The 24483-nt window shown below is 42.4% G+C and overlaps 1 protein-coding gene across 2 annotated transcripts in view; it reads right to left on the bottom strand.

Annotated features, from left to right (window-relative positions):
- The window catches only part of RXFP1 (relaxin family peptide receptor 1), a 567744-nt gene that overhangs the window by 110741 nt on the left and 432520 nt on the right, over positions 1-24483 (bottom strand). For both annotated transcript variants that reach the window (XM_082253060.1, XM_082253061.1), the window contains exon 6: positions 12828-12899. In XM_082253060.1, coding sequence (XP_082109186.1) covers positions 12828-12899 — 72 coding nt within the window. The remainder of the gene's footprint in view (positions 1-12827; positions 12900-24483) is intronic.

Here is a 24483-nt window from a genome sequence, read left to right as displayed (position 1 = left end):
TTTTTGATTACCGAAGTTCGGGTCCCATTGATTTCAATGGGGTTCTGAAACCTGGGTCGAACTTTCGGGAAGTTTGGATGTTCTGGCCGAACCGAACTTTTGAAATGTTCGATCATCCCTATTCACATATAGTGAAAATGTCTGTTCAGTGGTCTTTAGATTAAACACATACATAAAGGTTGAATGGGCCGGAACAGCCGCTAGGAGGCCAAACTTGTATAGTCCAGTGCATCCTTCAAATGGCAGAACAGAGAGAAATCGAGGGGCCGGTAGTTTCTGTTGAGAGGCCCCAACGGCTGCATATGTAAAGTAAAGCTATAGCAACATATTAAAATAAGGAATGCTGGCATTAAATATTTGTGGGATTTAGAATTGTAAAGGGGGCATTTTGTAAAAAGTAACTAAATGTGAACTTACACTTTAAGAAAGCTTCTCAGAATTGTACAATGTAAATTCTTTGAAAAATTTGCCCAAAAGAATAGTTATCTGCTGACACCTCCAACTCCTTTGCTGCCTACTACCCTGGTGGACTTGGCAGCCTTGGTATCACACTAGCATGCTACACAAGGCACAAGGGAAGAAGAGACAATAAACCTAGACAAAAAGAACATACAACAGCATGTCTTTTTTAAGGAAACTCAATGCATGGATAACTGTGTGTACTGTCGCTGGTAGTCCTGCTACCCAAGATTGCCACCATTGTTGGCTATGCAGAAATCCAGTTCTGGGTGCAAAGGTATTGAAATAACGTGACTGCTTGCCTGACTCTGCAATGCATCAAATCAAATTAACATCTCCCATCCTAAAATAGGATTTCACATACATGTACAATTGCTACCAAATGTTTAGTTTATGTCTCAAGAAACTTCTTTAAAACAGAATGCAAACAAGCCATTTGTGAGATGAAATGTTCAAAGAATGGTGCTATTTTCTGGTACCTATATCATGCTCACTATAATTATTTGGCATAGGTTTTAGATTTTCTGGGGTCACATTTAGGTTAGGAAAACTTGTATAACAAGAGCATCTGTACTTACCTTTCTGGCAGCTTGTATCTTCATTGCTATGCTGCTCCTGACATTTGCGGGTATTCAACACTTTTGGGTGTGATGAATCCTTGCTCCCTCTGCAACTCACTGTAAATTCACCTACCAGTGTGTTTGTCCTATAGTTATTATGTACAAACCATAAACAGGAGATACAGCATGTGATAGGTGCTATAGTTTGTCCTCCAGGTATGTACGAACCACAGCATGCAGTAGGAGGACAAGGTAGTGTCAAATACAGAGTCTAAACACATATGCCCTATAGATATTTTTACACATAATAGGTTCACTTTAAATGGCTATAGGTGTTTAGGGTGTGATAGGTGTATTTTGAAGGGGAGTTTTGGGCGTTTATGTATTTACATACTCTTAAAAGGCAGTAATTTGCCTTCCCTCAGGAATTGTCTTCCCTCGTATTGTAAAGCTCTGCGCAAACTGTTGGCGCTATATACTGTAAATCCTGTATAATAATAATTCTTATTAAGCCCTAACTAATATCTGTTGCTGCAGGAGTAATTCATTCTCAAAATTCAAAGCAGGAGCACTGAATTTGTTCAAGTCATTCTCTCACAGCTCAATACATCTTGTTCTCCTCTCCCTATTATTAAACATTGGAGATTACCCACTTGCCTACTGGGCACTTTCACCCCATTCCTGCCCATGACAATTGTGCAGTCATGCAACATTGCACCCAAACTACATTTTTACCATTTTTTTGAGACAGTTAAAGCTTTCTTTTGGTGGTATTTAACCAGTTCCGGACCTCCCACCGTAGATATACTGCGGCAGGCAGCCCCTCCTGAGCAGACTGATGTAAGGATACATTGGTCACACGCGTGGTTCTGGGGGTGAGGGGATGCCGATGCATGGGGCTGGTGGCCGTGATTGCTGCCGGCCACCCGCGATCACTCCCCGCTGAGAGAGAAGAACAGGCAGATGTTGTAAACACAGCTGACTGTTGTTCGCTCTGAAATGATCACAGAGCACCTGTGATCCTTCTATACAGGATCACAGGTCTCTATGGTCATTTCAAAAACCCAACCCCCCCCAGTTAGTAATCACTCCCCTAGGCTTACATTTAACCCATTGATCACCCACTAGGCCCGGGGTCCTCAATAGGCGGACTCCGGGCCGCCTCCGGACCCACAAAGATTAAAATCTTGACCGCCGAAGCAGTCTGCTTCCTTCTGTCTCAGCGGGGGGCAGAATGGAGAGGATCGGGAGGATAGGAGTGGCTGTGTTTTACACTTACAGCGCTGCAAGAAAGCCGAGTACAAGTTCTTCTGCGGCGGAGAGGATGTCCTACAAAGTCCCGCCTCCTGGGCCGGCTCTTACCTATAATAGACAGAACACTGGTGACGTCTATCATAGGAGCCGGTGTCCAGGAGGCGGGACTTTGTAGGACATCCTCTCCGTCGGGTAAGAAGAACTTGTACTCGGCTTTTTGTAATCATGCAGCGGTGTAAGTGTAAAACACAGCCACTCCGATCCTCCCGATCCTCTCCCCCCCCGCTGATGACAGAAGGAAGCAGACCGCTTTGGCGGTCCAGATTAATGGGGGCACGCACACTGGTCAATCTGCAATATTGGGGGCACACACACTGGTCACTGCATTATTGGGGGCACGCACACTGGTCAATCTGCAATATTGGGGGCACGCACACTGGTCACTGCATTATTGGGGGCACACACACTGGCCACTCTGATTTATTGGGGGCACACACACTGGTCACTCTGATTTATTTGGGGCACACACACTGGTCACTCTGATTTATTGGGGGCACACACACTGGTCACTCTGATTTATTGGGAGCACACACACTGGTCACTCTGCATTATTGGGGGCACGCACACTGGTCACTGCATTATTGGGGGCACACACACTGGTCACTCTGATTTATTGGGGGCACACACACTGGTCAATCTGCAATATTGGGGGCACGCACACTGGTCACTGCATTATTGGGGGCACACACACTGGTCACTCTGCATTATTGGGGGCACGCACACTGGTCACTCTGATTTATTGGGGGCACACACACTGGTCACTCTGCATTATTGGGGGCACGCACACTGGTCACTGCATTATTGGGGGGCACACACACTGGTCACTCTGATTTATTGGGGGCACACACACTGGTCAATCTGCAATATTTGGGGCATGCACACTGGTCACTGCATTATTGGGGGCACACACACTGGTCACTCTGATTTATTGGGGGCACGCACACTGGTCACTCTGATTTATTGGGGGCACACACACTGGTCACTCTGCATTATTGGGGGCACGCACATGGTCACTCTGCATTATTGGGGGCACGCACACTGGTCACTCTGATTTATTGGGGGCACACACACTGGTCAATCTGCAATATTGGGGGCACGCACACTGGTCACTGCATTATTGGGGGCACGCACACTGGTCACTCTGCATTATTGGGGGCACACACACTGGTCACTCTGCATTATTGGGGGCACGCACAATGGTCACTCTGCATTATTGGGGGCACGCACACTGGTCACTCTGCATTATTGGGGGCACACACACTGGTCAATCTGCAATATTGGGGGCACGCACACTGGTCACTGCATTATTGGGGGCACGCACACTGGTCACTCTGCATTATTGGGGGCACGCACACTGGTCACTCTGCATTATTGGGGGCACACACACTGGTCACTCTGCATTATTGGGGGCACACACACTGGTCACTCTGCATTATTGGGGGCACACACACTGGTCACTCTGCATTATTGGGGGCACGCACATGGTCACTCTGCATTATTGGGGGTGCGCACAATGGTCACTCTGCATTATTGGGGGCATGCACACTGGTCACTCTGCATTATTGGGGGCATACACACTGGTCCCTCTGCATTAATGGGGGCACGCACATGGTCGCTCTGCATTAATGGGGGCACGCACGTGGTCACTCTGCATTAATGGGGGCACACACACTGGTCAATCTGCATTAATGGGGGCACGCACATGGTCGCTCTGCATTAATGGGGGCACACACATGGTCGCTCTGCATTAATGGGGGCACGCACATGGTCGCTCTGCATTAATGGGGGCACGCACATGGTTGCTCTGCATTAATGGGGGCACGCACATGGTCACTCTGCATTAATGGGGACACGCTCTGCATTAATAGGGGCACACACATGGTCGCTCTGCATTAATGGGGGCACGCACATGGTCACTCTGCATTAATGGGGGCACGCACATGGTCACTCTGCATTAATGGAGGCACACACACTGGTCGCTCTGCATTAATGGGGACGCGCACATGGTCACTCTGCATTAATGGGGGCACGCACAATGGTCTCTCTGCATTGGATGGGGGCAAGTTTTGGGGAATGCCTTTTTTTGTTGTTGGCGTTCTTTATTTGGAATTTGACGGTCACTTTTCCGGACCTCAGACTGAATGGAAAATTTGTAAGTGGACCTTTCAAGTTTACATTTGAGTACCCCTGCACTAGGCTAACCCTTTCCCTGCCAATGTCATTATTACAGTAACAGTGCATATTTTTAGCACTGATTACTGTAGTAATGTCACTGGTTCCCCCAAAAATGTCAGTTAGGGGTTCGATCTGTCCGCCGCAATGTCGCAGTCCTGCTAAAAATGACAGATCACTGCCATTACTAGTAAAAAAAAAAAAAATCACATAAATCTTTCCCCTAGTTTGTAGACGCGATAACTTTTGTGCAAAGCAATCAAAATACGCTTCTTGTGATTTTTTTTTTACCAAAATATATAGCAGAATATAAATTGGCCTAAGAGGATGAAAAAATTAGATTTTTACATTTTTTTTTTAAATGTTATATAGCAGAATGTGAAAAATATAGTTTTTTTCTGAATTGTCGCTCTTTTTTTGTTTATATCGCAAAAAATAAAAATCCCACAGGTGATCAAATCCCACCAAAAGAAAGCTCTATTTGTGGAAAAAAAGGACATCGATTTTATTCTGGTATCGTGCCGCATGGCCGCACAATTTTCTTTTAAAGGACGCAGTGCCGAATCACAAAAAATGGCCTGGTCATTAAGGGGGCAAATCCTTCCAGGCCAGAACTGGTTAAAGAGGAAGTAAACTTTTTTAAAAACCTTTTTTACATGTACCTACAGGTAAACCTATAAGGCGGCTTACCTATAGGTACTGGGAATATCTCCTAAACTTGCACAGTTTAGGAGATATTCAGAGGGTATGCAGCCGATGAAATCGGCGCATGCGCTCTGTAGGTCCAGCTTACAGTGCCGGCCCTTCAGAGCCCGTGCCATACACGATGGCTTCCACGGGCATGTGTGGGAGTGATGGCGCCGGAGCCCAAGAACCCGGAAGAAAAACCAGGGAAGATGTCAACTGTCTCAGCGGTGTGCGGGCCCCACAGAGACAGCTTCATTCTAAGGTAGGTATTTCATAATGAGCTAGTATGCGATAACATCTGGTCCTCGTAATAATGGATTTTGGCCACTAGATGTCATGCATTCTCATACACCCTCTCATGGTTCATCACTGTTAGGGATACAAATGGTAGCCGTTAGCTACTAGTATGCGATGCATACTAGCTCATTAAGCCTTTATCTTACAAGTCCCACCCCCCAGGGGTTTACAACCTCTTTAATCACCACTGGGTTTTTTATTTTTTTGCTATACAAAAACATTTTGCACAATAAAAAAAACAATATATATATATAACATTTTGTAAATATGTAATTTTTCTCCTTCACTAATGTGCGCTGATGAGACTGCACCGTTAGGCTGCACTGATGGGCACTGATAGGTTGCACTGATGGGCACTGATGAGGCAGCACTAATTAGGAGACACTGATCAGGCTGCACTGATATGTGGCACTTATGGGCACTGATGGGCCACGATGATGGGCACTGATAGGTGGCACTGATGGATGGCACTAACAGGCAGCACTGATGGCACTGATAGGTGGTACTGATGGGGACTGATAGACGGCACTGATGGACACTGCTAGGTGGCACTGATAGGCATCACTGATAGGCTGCACTGATTGGCACTGACAGAAATCACTTAGGGCCCGTAACCATAATGATTGTTTGGTCCACTCAAAATATCAGTGAACTCTGATAAAAAGTTGGCTGACTGACCTTACTCCCCTCTGTGGGATGCATACTTGTGGACACTGCCAGATATGTAAAATTATTTTAAAAGCTGATGTGTTTGCTAATTTTGACAGGATGAAAAAAACTCAAAATTCATCAGTTCATTAATTACTCTACAACTAGGGTAATTTATGCGCTGATTTGATCCTTCAACAAGATGTATGTGGGAAAAACAAAGAGACAACTCCACGTCAGAATTGGCGAACACATCACTAGCATTAGGAAGAAACATGATGAACGACTTCTTGCAATGCACTTTACCCAGTTCCACCAAGGTGATCCCAAAGGGTTTAAAGTGAAGGGTATCTACGTGCTGAATTTACCAACTAGAAGAGCTGTCTTTGACACTATTCTCCTTCAGAAGGAGAAAATGTGGAGCTATATACTTGGTTCCTTAGTCCCTAATCGGTTAAACCATGAATGCAACTTACAACCCTTTTTGGAGGCATGATCTAATGTTATGCTATTCCTTGTATTGAATGGGCGGAACAAATCCTACTCTTCTTGGAATGTTTGATCCTGTCTATTTGCTTATTCCCCTATTTCTTTAATATGTCCATGTTTGGCTCTCTTGGCTGAAATCTAACATAATTATTCATTCAGTTGTAAGGCCCCTTTCACACATACGGTCCGTTCAGTTCATCAGTTCAGTCACGTCAAAATGTATCAGTTTTTCATCTGTTTTTGCATCCATTTTTTCATCTGTTTTTTCATCCTTTTGTCATTCATTTTTTCATTCGTTTTTTCATCCGTTTTTTTTTTTTTACATCCAATACCAATGGAAAAACGGATGAAAAACGGACCGTTTGTCCGTTTACATCCGTTTTTTTGACGGATGAAAAATTGGGTATTTATCCGTTCCAAAAAACGGACATTGACGGAAGCGGATGAAAACGGATGATCATCCGTTGTCATCCGTTTTTACATAGTGATGTATTGATGTCCATTTTTCATCCGTCGATGTATAGATGAAAAGCGGACAAACGGACCGTATGTGTGAAAGGAGCCTTAAAGCGGAAGTAAACCCATTGATTTAACTGTCTCGGAAAACCGTTACATTCCCGGCATGCCGGGATTGCTAACTGTTACATTTGCTTGTGCTGTCAACCAAACTGTCAAACTATCCAATGGCTGGTATCATAACTGATCACATGTGCAGCATAATGGCAATTGAAGATTAAACAGAGGCCAAGATGGCAGCTTCCTTGGCTGAAAATGACAGGAGGGTTTACTTCTACTTTAAGTTCACTTTTTTTTAAATGTCCTGTCTCTTTGTGATTGTTAGGAACACTCCTTGAGCACACTGATGTTCTGCCATGAGTCTGCCATCTAAAGGGTTAACCTAGTGCAGACTAATTGCAGTAATTGGCAACAGGCTGCGTTATTTAAACACCTCAGCAGCACTATGTCTTTGTTGTCTTGTCAGCAGATCCTCCGGTGTTCCTGAAACCTGCGTCCTGTTACCTGCTTGATACCCGTTTTGACCTTTGACTTGTTCCTGTCCAAGTTGACCTGCTGCCTGTCCTGACCCTCGGCTTGTTTGACCATTGTCTCGGATCTCCCTTGTCTGCTTATCTGCCTTCAGATCTTGACCGGTTTCCCCCTTGGTGGGGCGACCCTGAGGTCGCGACCTGGTATTCACATGCAGCGAAGTCCATCCTCACCACTAGAGGCTCTGGTGAAAACCAGTGGATACTTAGATTCCGCACCTCAGGTTAGCCTGTGTCACTTACCTTAGGTGTTCCCTTCTAAGCCCTGCCTTCCGGCACACGTGGGGCCTTCCTCTGGCCTCAGGCTACCATTTGTATCCCTAACAGTGATGAACCATGAGAGGGTGTATGAGAATGCATGACATCTAGTGGCCAAAATCCATTATTACGAGGACCAGATGTTATTTACGCCGCTGTCTGCAAACCCCTGCTTGCTCTGAAGAAGATAGCATTGATTGGCTAACGAAATACATCAGAGTGTCGTCATCACACCCGTGACGTCTCCTTCTGGATAGCGACTCTGAGCATGCGCAGAGGATAAGGTGATAGCTGAACACAATTCGGACTAGTGGATGCCTGGATGCCGGTGCGGAGTGGATGTGAGCACAGGGCTGACCTCAAGTATGGGAGATGTCTGCATGCACGAGGCAGTGGGCTACTCCCGCAGTGTCATCCTCCCCTCTCCCAATTCCTATACAGTCTTAGGGATACCCAGGACTCATTTGCTTTGCACCCAGATCCTTGATACTATGATTCCATTTTAGTAAGGAGCCCGGACCTCCGGTAGAGTAACTTTTGGGACTTGCTGCTAAGCATACCACATTACCATATTGAACTTCTGCTTAGGGAAGATAACCAAGAAGTCTCCTCTTCTACCCACTAGTCTATCTGACACACAGTCCTCTTGTCCTTCCACTGAACACCCTGGTATCTTATTATATCATCTCAGGGATGGACTTGAGTTTCAAATAATCACATTGAAGGAGTGATGTTCAATTAAATGTAGGAACTTTTCAGCCTGATCTAGTGGTTTATTATGAGTGACTGTGTGTATGTAGTTTTGATTGCATTCGCAGCTGCTTACCCTTTTTGACAACGTTGTCATTATTTTAAACAAGGTGGGGGGAAGGCTTATGTACTGTTGCTGTTTATTTTTGATTGGGAAATTTTCTAATAAAGCTATTTTTTATAACCAGTGTTCCACTTTGTGACTTCCTTGGTGGACTAACTGTTCCTCCTTAATTTATGCTTGCCCCTGTCACGTGGACTGCACCATTACTTGGACCTAATGGTTGGTCGTTTGGCGAATGGTTCATACAGCTGCGAGAGACCTAATTAACTGTCAGCTGGCCCCCTTCCAACCTGCTGTTGAGTTAGCTAATTTATTAATGGTTATGTAGGAACACAGGTCTCTGTGTTCATCCAGTGATTACAACCCTCACACAGTTAGAAAACACCCCCCAGGCACAAATTTAAACCCTTTGATCGCCCCTGGTGTTAACCCCTTCCCTGCTATGTCATTAGGACAGTAACAGTGCAAATTTTTAGCACTGATTACTGTAGTAATGTCAATGGTCCCCCCAAAAGTGTCAGTTAAGTGATCTGTCTGCTGCAATGTTGCAGTCCTGCTAAAGATCGCTGATCTCCACCCTTACTAGTAAAAAATAAATAAATAAATAAATAAAAAGGACATAAATCTATCTCCTAGTTTGTAGACTCGATAACTTTTGCGCAAACCAATAAATATACACTTATTGGGACTTTTTTTTACCAAAAATATGTAGCAGAATACATATCGGCCTAAATTGATGAAAAAAAATGGATTTTTTTTTTATTGGGAATGTTTTATAGCAAAAAGAAAAAATGTTTTTTTTTTTTTCAAAATTGTCGCTCTTTCTTTGTTTGTATTGCAAAAAATGGCCTGGCCTGGTAATTAAGGGGGAAAAACCTTCCAGGCCTTAAGTGGTTAAACTGTATGTAATCATACATTTACTGACTTTTTACTATTGCCGATCAGCCGCCGTAGTTATATGGCGGCAGATCGGCTCTATTACGCAAGACGATGTACCTGTACGTCTCTTTGTGTAACAAATAATGGGGGCGCGCACATGCGCCGATTGGCCAGAGGGTGAGGGTCCGGCGGCCGCGATCACTCCCTGTGGAGACAGAACTGCAGTCTGCCTATGTCAGTGTTTCTCAACATTTTTCAGTCAAGGCACCCTTTAAAATTATGGACAATCTCGAGGCACCCTCTAAAATTATGGACAGTCTTGAGGTGCCCCTTTCTAAAATGTAAAAAGTATTCTGATAATTTTGCATAATGCAGCAACATTAATACATGTTGGACACCCACTGACAAGTATTCCAATTTTTCTCTTCTTCAGTTTTGAGAGCCCAAAGCTGGTGGATAGAGGCAAGGGAGGGTCAAACAAGGATGATAGGTAGGCAACTAACATCCTCCTTATCAACTGATGATGTCATTGGTCATTAGGAGGTTGGCAGCTAGAAACTTTTTAATGGTGTGCAATGGAAACCTGTCGCTTTGTGTAACTAAAAGGCAGGTTCAATCCACCCACCCATTTATATACAATTTTGGGGTAAATTTTAGGCATTTTGCCAAGGCACCCCTACAGAAACCTCAAGGCACCCCAGGATGCCTGGGCACCCTGGTTGAAAAAGGCTGGCCTATGTAAACAAGGCAGACCGCTATTCTGTCACAGATGAACACAGGGATCCTGTATTCCTCCTATTTAGGAACACAGGTCTTTGTGTTCATCCAGTGAGTCGATCCCCCATAAAGTTAGAAAGCACTTAACCCTTTGTTAACCCCTTCCCTGCCAGTGTCATTATTACAGTAACAGTGCATATTTTTAGCACTGATTACTGTAGTAATGTCACTGGTCCCCTCAAAAATGTCAAAAATGTCAGTTAGGTGTCTGATCTGTCCGCTGCAATGTTGCAGTCCCGCTAAAAATCGCTGACCGTCGCCATTACTAGTTAAATAAAAATAAATAAAAATGACATAAATATATCCTCTAGTTTGTAGATGTGAATACTTTTGCGTAAACCAATCAATATACACTTATTGGAATTTTTTTTACCAAAAATATGTGGCAGAATACATATTGGCCTAAACTGATGAAAAAATTAGATTTTTTAAAAAATTTTTATTGGGAATGTTTTATAGCAGAAAGTAAAAAATATTGTTTTTTTTTCAGAATTGTCGCTATTTTTTTTTTTTTTTTTTGTTTGTTTATAGCGCAAAAAATAAAAATAGCAGAGGTGATCAAATACCACCAAAAGTAAGCTCTTTTTGTGGGGAAAAAAAGGACATAAATTTTATTTTGGTACCCATAGTCTAGACCCCGCAATTGTCAGTTAAAGTAACGCAGTGCCGTATCGCAAAAAATGGTCCTTAAGTGGTTAATTGTATATCTGGATTAAGAGGTGTTGTGTGTAAGTCTGCTTGAAGTGTTTTGTGCCTTTTCGTGGTCAGTGGCAGTCATTTAGAGGGCTAGATCTGCCTATCAGTGGAATAAATCCATATGTATTTATCCCTCGTCACCATTTACCAGTTAGTCAACCAATTATTTGACTGAAATATTCACAGGTCATGTTTTTATAGCATGACATCATAAATGATCTTCTTTCCATGTGTGTAACACAGAATACTAGACCAGGAAGCTGATGCCTATGTAATAAATCAATAAATCGATCAATCAATAAAGTCAATCATCTGATCAGGTTAAATTTTTTTATGCTCTGGTAAGGCCAGCCATACATGGATTTGAACCGTTAATGGCCAGGCTGAATGTATCAAGTTGATCGATCAACTTGGGTAGAACCAGCCTGCCAGGTTCTCTTACGTTTATCGCTAGCGGCTGCTTTAGTCACTAGAGATAGTCATTGTCTTCTCCAATTGTCTTAATCATTGTCTTTTCTACAATTGCTTGGCAAGAAGGATTCCCCTGTCAGCACTGGCTGTGTTGATGGGGGAATCGTGCAAATTTCTCGTGGTTGCAGGAAAGAAATTTGCGCCATGTATGGACAGCCTGAGTACCGTTCTAACTGGAAATGATAAAGTAATTGGTTGATGTAGGAATTTGTTCATTCTGCTCTATTTATCATATGAGGTGTGTCTAAAAAGTTTGGTGAATGGTATCAGAAAACAAACAAAACAGAAGATACAAACAAATTGCCTTTATTGGCCTTCAAAACAATCGCCATCTTTCACAACACACTTTTTGAAAATGTCATCAAAAACCTCTTTAGGAACTGATCGCAGAACCGCTGTCACACATATTTGAATTGCTGCCATGTCCGACAAAACATTGTCTTAAACTTGCAGGTGACTCCTTTGGGATGTGGGGAAGACAGTAAACGTCATTCCATCGATTGCCGCTTGGATTTTGGATCGAACTGGTAGCCCCAGGTCTCATACTGTGACAATGGTTCGCAGAAAGGATGAAATCTGGTCACACATGGTAAAAAAATCTCCAGAGGTTTCCATCCATTATGCTTTCTGTTTATCTGTCAGCTTGTGCGGCACAAACCGGGAACAGATCTTACGCTTAGCCAAATTTTCGCGTACGATGGTGCGCACCATATCCTTTCTAATTCCCAATTTCTCCGCCACTAATCATAGAGTCAGTCGCCGATCTTGTGGCAGCATTTGTCGCACTTGCACGATCGTGTCTGGGGTTCTGCTTATCGACGGCCGACCCGAATGTGGCTCATCTTCAGTAGTTTCCTTCCTGTCGCGAAAGCATTTGAACCAGTCGTAAACACATTTTCTGCTCACAGCTTCCATCCTGTACACTTGTACTAACATTTAATGTGTCTCCGTTGCCGGTTATTTAAACTTGTAGCAGAACTTGATGTTCACTCACTGTTCTATTTCACTGTGACTCTTTCACCCTCACTAAGTTGGACTGCTCGTAATGGATTTACCCTGATGGTCATGTGTACTCCACCCAAGGTGGCGCTTCCCGACCTGTCTCTGGATAGTCATGTGCATGTGTGCACACCTTTCCCATGTTGCCGTTGACATATTGGACCATTTACCAACCTTTTAAACACACCTTGTAAACCACTACCACTGGTTAGGTGTAAATATTGTCAGGTAAATTTCCATATAAACCTAAATGGTACTTACAGCTTTGTTAGGTTGTGGAGTCCTCTGAATGCATTCACAGATACAGTTCTAATTTTATTATGTTGCAGATATCTAGAAAGTTACAAAACACAAGACAAAGTATGTTAGCACAAGCATGATGTATCATGTTGACATATCAGTGAACACTAGATGGAGCTGAAGAATACAAGAAATGAATACATTGCATTTTTGGTTAGTAATAGCAGTTTAGAATAGAATTTAAAATCTATGCAATATTATACGGGGCTGTTCTGTTTGCTATTTTGAAATCAAGTGCTACTCAGTGATGCAAGCATCCTGTATCAGCTCTCTGGAGAAACACGTTAACTGGGCGCAAATGAAATCCCCTTGTCCTTGAAACAGCATGGCATGCTAAAACATTCTAGGTTCATTACCTAAAGTCTCAAACTGGTAGAGAAATGCAAGTAAAGCAGACCTAAATTGCAAATGACATGGTTTGTATAGCCTATTATTTACTAAACAGTGTACAACAAATAGAAGCATTAATTACTTAACAAAAATACAAAATAACAAAAAAGTCTTTCAGCAAATCAATAGATAAGGTTTTTCTCCACCAGTTAAAGTGGAAATGTTAAATTATATAAATATCACATGGTATTATATATTATATTATATTAAATATGAAAAAGCCTGTCACTAGCAATAACACAGCAGTGTTTGTGTCTTAGAGCCCCCCCCCCCCCCCCTGTAGAATAGTTTTATGATTTGCTAAGCCAGCCAGTAGGTCTGATACTTTTCTACTGCCCAAGGGGGGGAATACTGTTCAACAGTGAAACCACACTGCTGCATTGTGACTCTGGGGACAAGGTAGTCTAAGGTGGACCTGTAGCTTTATGTGGGCTTTAAAGCAGAACATCACCCAAAAATGGAAGTTCAACTTTTCTTCCTCCTCTCCCCCTCATTTGCTATATTTGTAATGCATTTTTGAGGGGGGGGGGGGGAGAGTAGCAGGTACCTTGTTTTGAGAGGTACCTATTCCTACTTCCGCTCCGACTGCATAGGTGATTGCAGCAGAAGTTTGGCCTCCCTTCCTGCCCACAACCTTCTGGGGCATGTCACAGTTCCAGGAGGCTGCAGGTCCATTCACAAGGTGCAGTGCGGCTTGTGCATGCACAGTGGGGAGTTGGCTTCCCACGGTTAACATGCCAGGGTCGGGGACCCAAAGAACAGTGAAGAACCATCCCGAGTAGGGACAGCACTAGATACCTGGATGGGTGAGTGTTTGTTTATTAAAGTAAGCAGCTACAGTTTTTGTAGCTGCTATCTTTACATTTTTAGAAACCTGACTGAAGCTCCTCTTTAACCACTTGCCGATCAGGCCATAGACAAATCACATCCTGGTTGGCAAGTGAAATACCGGGGTTATGGCTGCAACAATATGCCATAACCCCAGTAATGTTTTTTATATGGTGATTCTCTACAAGATAAAAGTGGTCAAAGTGGCAAATTCATTACTGGATCATTTCTAGAAGCAGCGGGAGGGGAGACCCTAACCCCCCCGCCAGTTCCCAATTGTTCCCAGGCTTACCTGACGATTGGTGAAGCCTGGGACCCATCCAGCGGTGCTGGTAGCTTGGTAGCTGGCAATAGAGATGAGTGAAGACAAGATGGCCTCTGCTCATCTTCATGGCCTTGGAGTACCGGAGCTACGTCACTTCCAAGTCCTCTGGCATGCACAAAAACCATGTGACATAAAAATTTGCAATGACCGCAATTTTTTCCTCTAATTCCTCTGCTAAACAAATACATATAATGTTTGGGGGTTGTAAGTAATTTTCTAGCAAAAAAACACAGATTTTTGCATATACTGTATGAGAGAAGTGTCAGAATTGGCCTACTAGGATTGTAAAAAAGAAAGAATAAAATAATATAAATAAAAACTACAGACACTGTTCCCTGTTCTATTGACACCATCCGCTCCCCTACTGAAACCATCCACTGCTCTCCCAAAAGCATTGTAAAAATAAAAAAATTGCAACAAATAATCAAAAAAATTAAAAAAATTATTAAAAAATGTAAAAAAATAAGTACAAAAATAGAAGCTTATTCACATAGGTTGTCTTGTGCACATAGTGGTGATGCACAGTGGCTTAGTGGTTAGCACTTCCATTTAGCAGCACTAGTGTCTCCAGTTTGTATCTCAACCACAACACTTCCTGCCTGGAGTTTGTATGCTCTCCCTGGGCTTGCATGGTTTTTCTCCATGTACCGTATATACTCGAGTATAAGTCGTCCTGAATATAAGCCGAGGCCCCAAATTTTACCACAAAAAATTGGAAAAGTTATTGACTCGAGTATAAGCCTAGGGTGGGAAATGCAGCAGCTACTGGACCACCACGAGACCCAAAACAGGGGCTGCGGGCATGTTACAGGAGAATGCAGGGCTGTGGGCATGGTACAGGAGATGCAGGGCTGTGGGCATGGTACAGGAGAATGCAGGGCTGTGGGCATGTTATAGTAGAATGCAGGGCTGCGGACATGGTACAGGAGAATGCAGGGCTGTGGGCATGGTACAGGAGAATGCAGGGCTGCGGGCATGGTACAGGAAAATGCAGGGCTGTGGGCATGGTACAGGAGAATGCAGGGTGCACCATGCCCGCAGCACTGCATCTCTTGTAGTATGCCCGCAGCCCCACATAATGGCAGGTAGTGCTGCTGTGTAGGAGGCTCACTTACCTGTTCCTGAGGCGCTTTAGATTTAAAAATGGCGCCGCCCGGCACCAACACGTCATTGCGCATGCGCCACCGCCGCTCGGGAAAAAACGTATATGTTTGGCTATTCCCGGGAATAGCCGAACATGTACAGACTTTCCCGAGCGGCGGCAGCGCATGCGTGCTGACATGTTGGCGCCGGGCGGCGCCATTTTTAAATCTAAATGGCCTCGGAGCATGTCGGGCCGGCCGGGGACATTTTTTTTTTTCAATGACTCGAGTATAAGCCGAGGGGGACGTTTTCAGCACAAAAAAATATGCTGAAAAACTCGGCTTATACTCGAGTATATACAGTAATTCTTCTTCCTCCCACAGTCCAAAGACATGTTAAAAGGTTTAATTGGCTCCAAAATTGACCCTGTGTATGAATGCATGTGTGGTTGGGACCTTACAATATGGGCTAATGTAACGTAAAGTATATAAGTGCTGTGTAAAAATGTCAGCACTGTATAAAAGTTAAAATATATTCGTATGATAAATGAAGTTGACAGCTTGGTCTACAAGTACATAAATGTGATGAAAATATAAATAAATGCATGTAAAAAAAAAATAATTAATTAAAAAAGAAAATGATGTATTAAATACTTTCATTTCAGGTATTAACCACAAACAGTACCCAGAATACAATATTTTTCACTGTGTGGACCTTAAAGTGGAGTTCCACCCTATTTTTATACTTACCTCCATCTTCTCGCTCCGGGTCACCTGAAAAAGAAATGGATAATCGCATATTTTTTTTTTTTTACTTACCTCGTAGCGAAGAAAAAATACTTACCTTACTTCCTTCTTCCTCCTTCCTCGGCCGCGGCCCGTCGTCACTTCCTGGCTCTGCAATGATTCCTGGGAGCTGGACGTCATAGCTCCCAGGAATCATTGCGCCTGCACCGGCCCCGACGTCAGTTCCGGGTCGCGCGCGTCATCCCCTTCTAAACAGCTTCTGGGCATGCCCAGAAGCTGTAGAGGGATGACGCGCGCGACCCGGAAGTGACGTCGGGGCCGGCGCAGAACATCGTGGGACCAAAGAAGGCGGAAGAAGACGCCGAAGAGGATCTCGCTGGCTTCAAGCTGCCCACATCTGAGATGGCAGCGCTGGACAAGACGTTTGCAAGGTAAGTATTTGTCCTAACAGGTAAGTGCAACCCGGGACAGATCAGAGGCTAGCCATTGTGGAATGCACTAGCCCTGACTGTCCCGGGGGTATTAAAAAAAAAAAAAAAAAATCCAGGGTGGAACTCCGCTTTAAGTGTAAATGAAAAGAGGTAAGTAAACACAGGCCATTTCCCCACATTTGATAGGAAGTTGTTATCTACAGACTTTTCTTTCTGAGCTCACATTAGCAAAAAGGCTTCAGATGTGGTGGACGCAGAACCCAATCTATTGTGAGCCTAAATATTATCAACATAGCATAAATGCTATATTTTGTTGTTATCCTGAGTGTAGCACTTCATTGAAAAATAGTGATAAAAGAAATATGAAAGTAATGGCCAATTTAAGAATCTACAAATTTAATTTGTTTATTGGGAATTTGGAAATGTTAGAAGGAATGTTTACTATTGCAAGTATATAAGAATGGAAACATATTCACAAACTACCTGAAAGCATTACACATCTTTGTGCAGAGACTGACTAAAGCAGAAAATAAGATTAAGGTCAAAGAAATGAGAACAAGTTGAATTAAATAAGTTGAAGAAAACTTGAATAGAATCTGTCACATTTTCAACTTCTTTCTTTCTAGAAAGCCCAATTTAAACTATCTATGGGATCTAATAAAATGCCACAATTTTGGCACTGTACACACAAAGCATGGTAAAAAAAACAATGAAAAATGTTTTTCTTTTTGCTAGTATCTAAAGTGTTTACCATTCTTCCAAGAACTGATGCGTATCAAATAGTTGTGTTTTAGCAAAGTTCACAAATGCTGTACTTGTTCATCATGTTGACGCATTTTATGCCTAGAAAAATTACAGCAACAACTACAAGCTCCACAAACCAAAACTCACAATTGGCTTGGTGACCAATTTCCGCACTTATAATTTGTTCCCAAAATTTGAAGTGTATTTAGAGACAAAACTTGTTTTCATTAGTTTTGGATAGAGTATAGAAGGGTTACAAACTCCTTAATTTTTTTCCTGCATGTGCCCCAGTTAGGGAGATATCCCTTCCTTTTCTGTCCAAAAGACAACAGTAAGTAAGAGGAAATCTTTCCAAAGAGTTGTCCTATAATACAGACAAGAAGCTAAAATGTGCCTAGAGTAGCTAGAGATGCAGAAGATGTGCGGCAAAGGGCAAAATTAGCTTATTTGGCATGCTTTCACTTTTTACCATTTATTCTGGTTTGTACATTTTTTCTCACTGCAATGACATAAGAAATAATGTGCATGCAATTCCTCTTTTGGTTTTGGGTGTTTAAGTGAGTGTTTTTTTTTTTTCATTCCTTTTTAAAGGTTTTTAGTACAATACAAGGTAAGAAAATAACAGAAAAAAGTATAGAGCCATGAGCCATAAGTTGATAAGTAATTAATCATGAAAATACAGGCCATGTCACATATAGAAATAGCAAAGGTACAATGATACAAGTTTTGAAGTCCTGAATTCCTGATAAAAGGAGAAGTGCAATTGAGGAATCGTTATTGGGGAAAAAAATGCAAAAAATGAAAGCATATGCAAAACTGTATAAAGCAATCTCGTGGGATACATAAATGGGAAAAAGCAGGTCTTGGAATTGTATGTGTCTGAGTCTCATTCATATATGTGTATGGAAAAACCTAGCCACATGTTTATGCCAGGGAGGAGATATAAATCCATATGTCTGTGGGACTCAATGCTCTATTATTAAGAAACAGACATTCAAAGACAGTAAGGGGTTGATTTACTAAAGCTGGAGAGTGAACAATCTGATGAACCTCTGCACACAGACCAGTCAGCTTCCATTTTTTTTTTTAAGTCAAAGCTTAATTGAGCAAGCTGAAGTGGCTACCAGATTTTGAACTCTTCTATTTTAGAAAATCAACCCCTAAGAGTAGATACAGCCAAAAAAAAAAAAAAATGAAAACTTGTGCAAGCAAAGAAAAGCCAGGGGGCAGAACATCCGGCGAGAGAACAACACAGCATACCAGTCCAGGGGTAAGAAGGGGGAGACTAGTTTTTTCCTCCATATGTTGAATATCTGCAATGTGGCAGAACCATTGCTAAATTGAGGCAAATGTTGCAGAATACCAATGTGCTGGTATGCACAAACAGGCAGCATTAAGTAAATGGCATATTACAGATTTCTTGTAGGCCTTCAGAGGGATGTCACTAAAACTTCAACAATAACTTCAGGGACATCTTCCCATATACAGTCTATAAATAGTCTCCTTCCCTTGCCTCCTACACACGATTGCTTGCTCCAGCTGAATCACTGTGGAATAATCTAGGAAGCCAGGCTTTAGAAATACCTCTTTACAGGCAGGAACTTGAAGCCTCTTGTTGTGTAGCAAAATTATAGTGAGACAGCTTGTACTTATCCTCTGTGGTCACTGCTCCCAGCACCACCTCTTCAGGCACTGCCAACCCATCTGGCTGCAGCTGCCCATTTCACTAGTCCTCCAGGCTAACTTTCCACATCAGTCCTCCAGACTGACTCTTCACCAGCCCACCTGGCTGACTCTCAGGAGATCTCTCAGGAAAGGATGAAGACTTAAGCACAACTCTGTCTTCAGGGAGACTGGCTACATGCGGCAGTCTCCTCCCTTGTTAGTCCCCAACAGTGCTGATCTACTCACTCTGTCCTCTCTTGCTCCCGTGGCTCCAGGAAGGACTTCTTCCTGTATGTTATGGCAGGGTCCTTCCAGCACCCAAACCCTGGCCCAAGGCAGGGGACAACCCAGACTAGGGTCACCCCTGAGGGCCACAGACTGCCTCCTCAGCACTGTATCTCCATCCTCCACCCAACTGCCCCAGCTGGCATGGCTCATGTCTATTTATGAGGTGAGCTCTGCCCCCCCTGCCAACCCGCTACTAGTGATTGGCCGAGGCCTCATACATATTCAAGGCAACTCCTCTTAACCTCCACCCACTAATTCTAGAAGATTCTCCAACCTTCTAGACTGGGGGGGGCACCAGAGGAGCTGCCAGGATTAGTCATCCAGCCCTGAACCCATATTCCATGGCTCAGACTTACCTCTTTGCCAAACAACACACACTAGAGGGTGCTACAGTAAGAGTATTTTGGAATGCTCTTCAGATGTCAGCATGAGTTGGAAGTCTATCTCCAATTGGCCCAAAAAAGAAGAGGGTAGTTTAAATGTTGTGCTGTAGGAAGAACTGATATGTCCAGGATAAAGTTTGACATTGATGCCCAGAGTTAAGGCATTCCTGTTCAAAAGGCATAAAATCTCTCATAAATAAACAAGCCTCAGATAAGGATTTGAAGAAATGGGACAATTGCAAAGTTTATAAGGAACCCAACGTAGTGAATAGCAGATTAGGGGGTATGTGAGTGGGCAAAAGCCATTTACCATTTGAAATGTAGTAAATGTCACTATATCTCTGTTCACAATGGAGAGGCTCAAATGAAACATCAGTCTGGCCAGGTGGGAAACTAGGAACTTGAAAAAGGTGGGAGAAGGGAAAAGTGATATGTCAGGGGTGTCAAACCTATTAGTACGCAGTAGTAAGTTCACAAAGTAGCAGCGATAGTGGGGTGTTTGTAAAGTACTTGAGAGAGAAGTGAGGGGCTTCAGGGAAGTACAGAGAGATGAGTAGAGGAAAACATTTGCTTCAAAAAAAAGAGACTCATTGTTTGAATGAATGGCAGATCCAATCAACGACACTGCATTGTGTGGGGACATGCCGCCTGACGATTTAGGTGTGCGTAGTACAGTATGAAATCAGTATTTTAATTTGAAACTGAGACAAGCCAGTATCTCCTGCTGAAAGCAGGTGATATTTAGTGGCTGACAAAGGAGATGGAGACTTTTATAGATGTTTAGTTTTGGTGCCCATGAGGCTGGATTGTTGGTACACCATTATGAGAGGTGTTTCATTCTATCAATCTAAGGCTCTCAACAGTGTATCTTAAGTCATATTCATTAAAAGGTGAATGCTTAAAATGTGACTATGCTATAAAAAAATTGCTGGCTAGCTAATGTCTCCTCACTGGGAATGCACATGTTTTTAGTGACTTAGAAAAAAAACAACAGAATAATATCCTTGGAACTGCAAACTTCTCTTTTCTTAGCTCAAAGTAGTGTTATTGAGTCAAAAATATGAAACACTTTGTGCAAAAGTGGAGTACTGTGCATAGGAAAGTGACACGGTTTAAGGTATTAAATCTTATTTGTGGCTCACCAAAAACAACGTTTCACTTTAGGAACCTCCTGCTAACATTCAAATAGGGTAATGTTTGGTGGTGATGGTCACTGTGCCTTGAAAAGGGGATTCGGCGAGGTCCTCAAACATTGGTCTGTGATGCCTCTTGTTTTATGTGAATAAACAACATGATTATCGCTGTACTAAGGTGTGCTGGTGAAGATCCTCATTTTCTTCAGATTATAATATGATGCCATCCACTAATTCACTACAGTACCCTACACGAACTGAGGGTGAGCCTATAAAGAGTGCAAAGGATACAATATAACTTATCTGGACATATTTTGTGACATCGGTCACATAAACCAATATATAACCAAAAAAAGCCAGATCCCGGACCTTCTGCAAGCTACAAATTAGTTAAAAGAGAAGTGCAGGATTCTAAAAAAGTAAGCATTCATACTTACCTATGTACATGCAACATTGATCTGATGCTGCAGCTGTCCCCTGCCACCTCTACACCGAGAGCTGAGCGATCAAAGGCCACTGATTGTATAGATCTTGGATCTGCCCTGAGCACAGAGTAGTGACTGTCAGTCACTGCTCTGTGCTCTGCGCCTTCAGCACTTGCTGGAGTGTCAGACTGTGGAGGGGACAAGAGTGGCATGCCACTGAGAGGCTGAAATAGCTTCCAGTCTGGGTGGATCTGAACATTATTGTTGGGATCCTTGCAGAGCCTGAACTGGCTCTGTGATGTCAGCCGATAGTGGGCTTTAGCCTGCTGTTGGCTGAAACTTGTTCACAGGAGTGCAGAACTAAGTGCACTCCTGTGACCCACAGGAGAAGTATAGCCAAAAGAATTTTGGCCATATTTTTCCTTTCAGAAATACAGCCTGAATCAGGACCCATTGTGACCTGTGAATCTAGAGAAGGTCATCTCTTCTGTATACAAGCTTATAGGGATTGATTGCTAAAACTGTGCAAAACTTTGGCTCAGGGGGTATTGCTGACCGGAGGATAATAAATGGCTGATACCATAAGTGATATAGGTGCATTTACTATTCTTGTTCAAAAATAAATCTGTCTGAAGAACAGTACAAAAATCCATCCAAATGTTCCCTTACTAAAAAAGTATAGCCCACCGATAAGAAAATAGATGTTATGTTGACTTTTACTGCTTCAGTTACTTTAAGCCAGTGGTTGTGGTGTGGGTGGTGTTGGAATTGTGTCAGCTGGAATTATTATAAAGAGTGCATTAAATTGGTTGTTATTAATTTATGTTTTCAAAATGGAGGCAAAACGCAGTAAACATAGATAAATAATTAGGAATACATAGAAAACCTATAAAAAAATCTAAATCTGTAAATTATATATCCACACCCAAGGGTTTTAGCATCATTATAATCAATATCCTTTTCAAATAATTTTATTCAATATCAAACCAAATAACTATCACAGTATTGTAAATGTATCCATTATTGGTTTCATAGCATGCTATAAAAGGGTATTAAAACAGGAATGCTGGTTAATGAATTAAATCAAAATAAAAGTATATGGTAATATGCATCCTATACATTGGCAGTGAGGGAACTTCATTTGGGGCTCAAGGCCTCATTTACTTTTCTTTTCCAAGACATGCAGTGATTTTGTTTGCTACCATTTTATTGTGGTTATTTTCTAGAACAATATCACACCAAGGGGTCCATTTGGAAAGGTGTGAAGATAATATATCACACCTTTAATTTCAATATATCACGTGACATTGAAATTTTCCCACTTCATCTAATATGTAAATCTTATTTCACTGCACTTAATGGGCACTTTACAAGACATTACTTTTGCTACATTTTCAATGTGAAGTGTGTTACTGTATTTCTTCTTTTTTTTTTTTTTACTGTATTTGTTACGATATTTATAGTAGATATAATTCTTTTTCATATTGTCACTGCCAAAGTTGAAGTGTAAAAGTCTTTATCACACTAGGTCCTTGTCATCACTTCTAAAAATATCTCCTATCCTGTAAATTGCCCTTGGACAGAGAGTGCTGGCAGGCCATGGCTTTAGCGTTCCCTGCAGCATTATGCTGACTCCCATACTCCTAAACTTGCATCTACGTGTGTCGCTTCCATAGAAGGTAATGGTGCTCAAACTCCTATCGTGAAACTTTTTTGGGGACTATTGTACTGCTGCAGGGAAAACGGCAGCAGTGGCCTGTAAACAGTGCCTGGCCCTTGGGAAGCTGGCCAGGTGAGAGGTATGTTTAGAGATGACCAGGAGGACCTGAAGGGTAGGGTGGGTGTTAAAAGACATTAGCTTTTTATCAAAATATCCAGGTGTGTTAGCTTTGTTACATATCACCTTTAAACTTGCATTTTGGTATATTTTATTAAGTGACATAGAGAAGTCATGATAATGAATCAAAGCAATACACAGAGCTGGCTACAATATGTGATCCAATTCTCAAACAGTTTTGAGCTTGAAACTACTCATGAAACTTGCTGTATTTTAATTAGTGCACAGCTAACCTTTGCATACTGAGAAACTCAATGTAATAGTATATACTGCCTATTGAATGGTGAGATAAAGAGCTTCTGGGAAAAGATGAATTATGTTAAGCATGGTTTACATTTAAGCCGGTCTTAAAGTGTTACTAAACCCAGGACCCTGGTTTCACTATATTGGTTCTCCCACAATACACAGAACATAGAAATGCAATTATTTTAGTAAATATAAACTGCTAAATACCATTTCTCAGTTAGAGCAGACTTGTGACTTCTATCAGTGTCTGGCTGAGCACTGGTTAATGTTTGTAGGAGGAGTTTTGATTCTCCTCTGACTGTCCTGTTAGGCTGCATGACTCCATACCCTCTGTCTGGACAGTGCTGATTGGCCCTGTGCAAATTACATGCACCCTCCCAAAAAAACTAAAAAAAAAAACTCTCTAGCAATACACATAATACACACCAAACTGAGCATGCAGAGTGCCCCCAAGGCTCTGTACTATCAGGAGATGGATTGGGGACTGTGGAAAAAGGGGAGAATCATAGAAGACAGGATTAAACAGCCTTTAATTCTTCTAAAATTGAAGATTAACCCATTAGGTTCTACAGTAAATATAATAAGCATGCTTTACAGCATAGGCAACTTTGGCTCTGAGGAAGAGGGTCTTCCCTCCCATACAAGGTTGTGAGGATGCCATCACGCTATCCAGCAGTAGAGAAGTGTCCTGGAAGGGAGCAGTCCCTATTTCCTACATGTTTGTACCTATCCTATGTTTGTGATTATATTGTACGCTACCTTCTTTGATTTTAGTAAACTTTTTTAGTGGTAATGCACAAGGTCGGTGCGCCCTTCTCTTGTCGTTTTCTTATAGTGCTTTACAGCATGCACAGACTGATTTCACTGTTGTGACTTTAGTAACACTTTAATGTTGGCCGACTCTTGCTGCCATGGAAAGCCCTGTCGGTACCAAACACAGGTATTGGCAGGGGGGACTGCTCTATCCATGCCGTTTAGCATTGGCTATTATATTTCCTTAGTTCAAAAGAGAAAATTCTATACATGCCTGTGTAGCTATAGACTAACTGGCTAGACAAAAACCCCAGAGCAATATATAAATAAAGAAAAAAAA

Source organism: Pelophylax lessonae, assembly GCF_965119305.1.
Source record: "Pelophylax lessonae genome assembly, chromosome: 1".
In the NCBI taxonomy this organism is placed as follows: Eukaryota; Metazoa; Chordata; class Amphibia; order Anura; family Ranidae; genus Pelophylax; species Pelophylax lessonae.
This window is presented reverse-complemented; position numbering and strand designations above follow the sequence as displayed.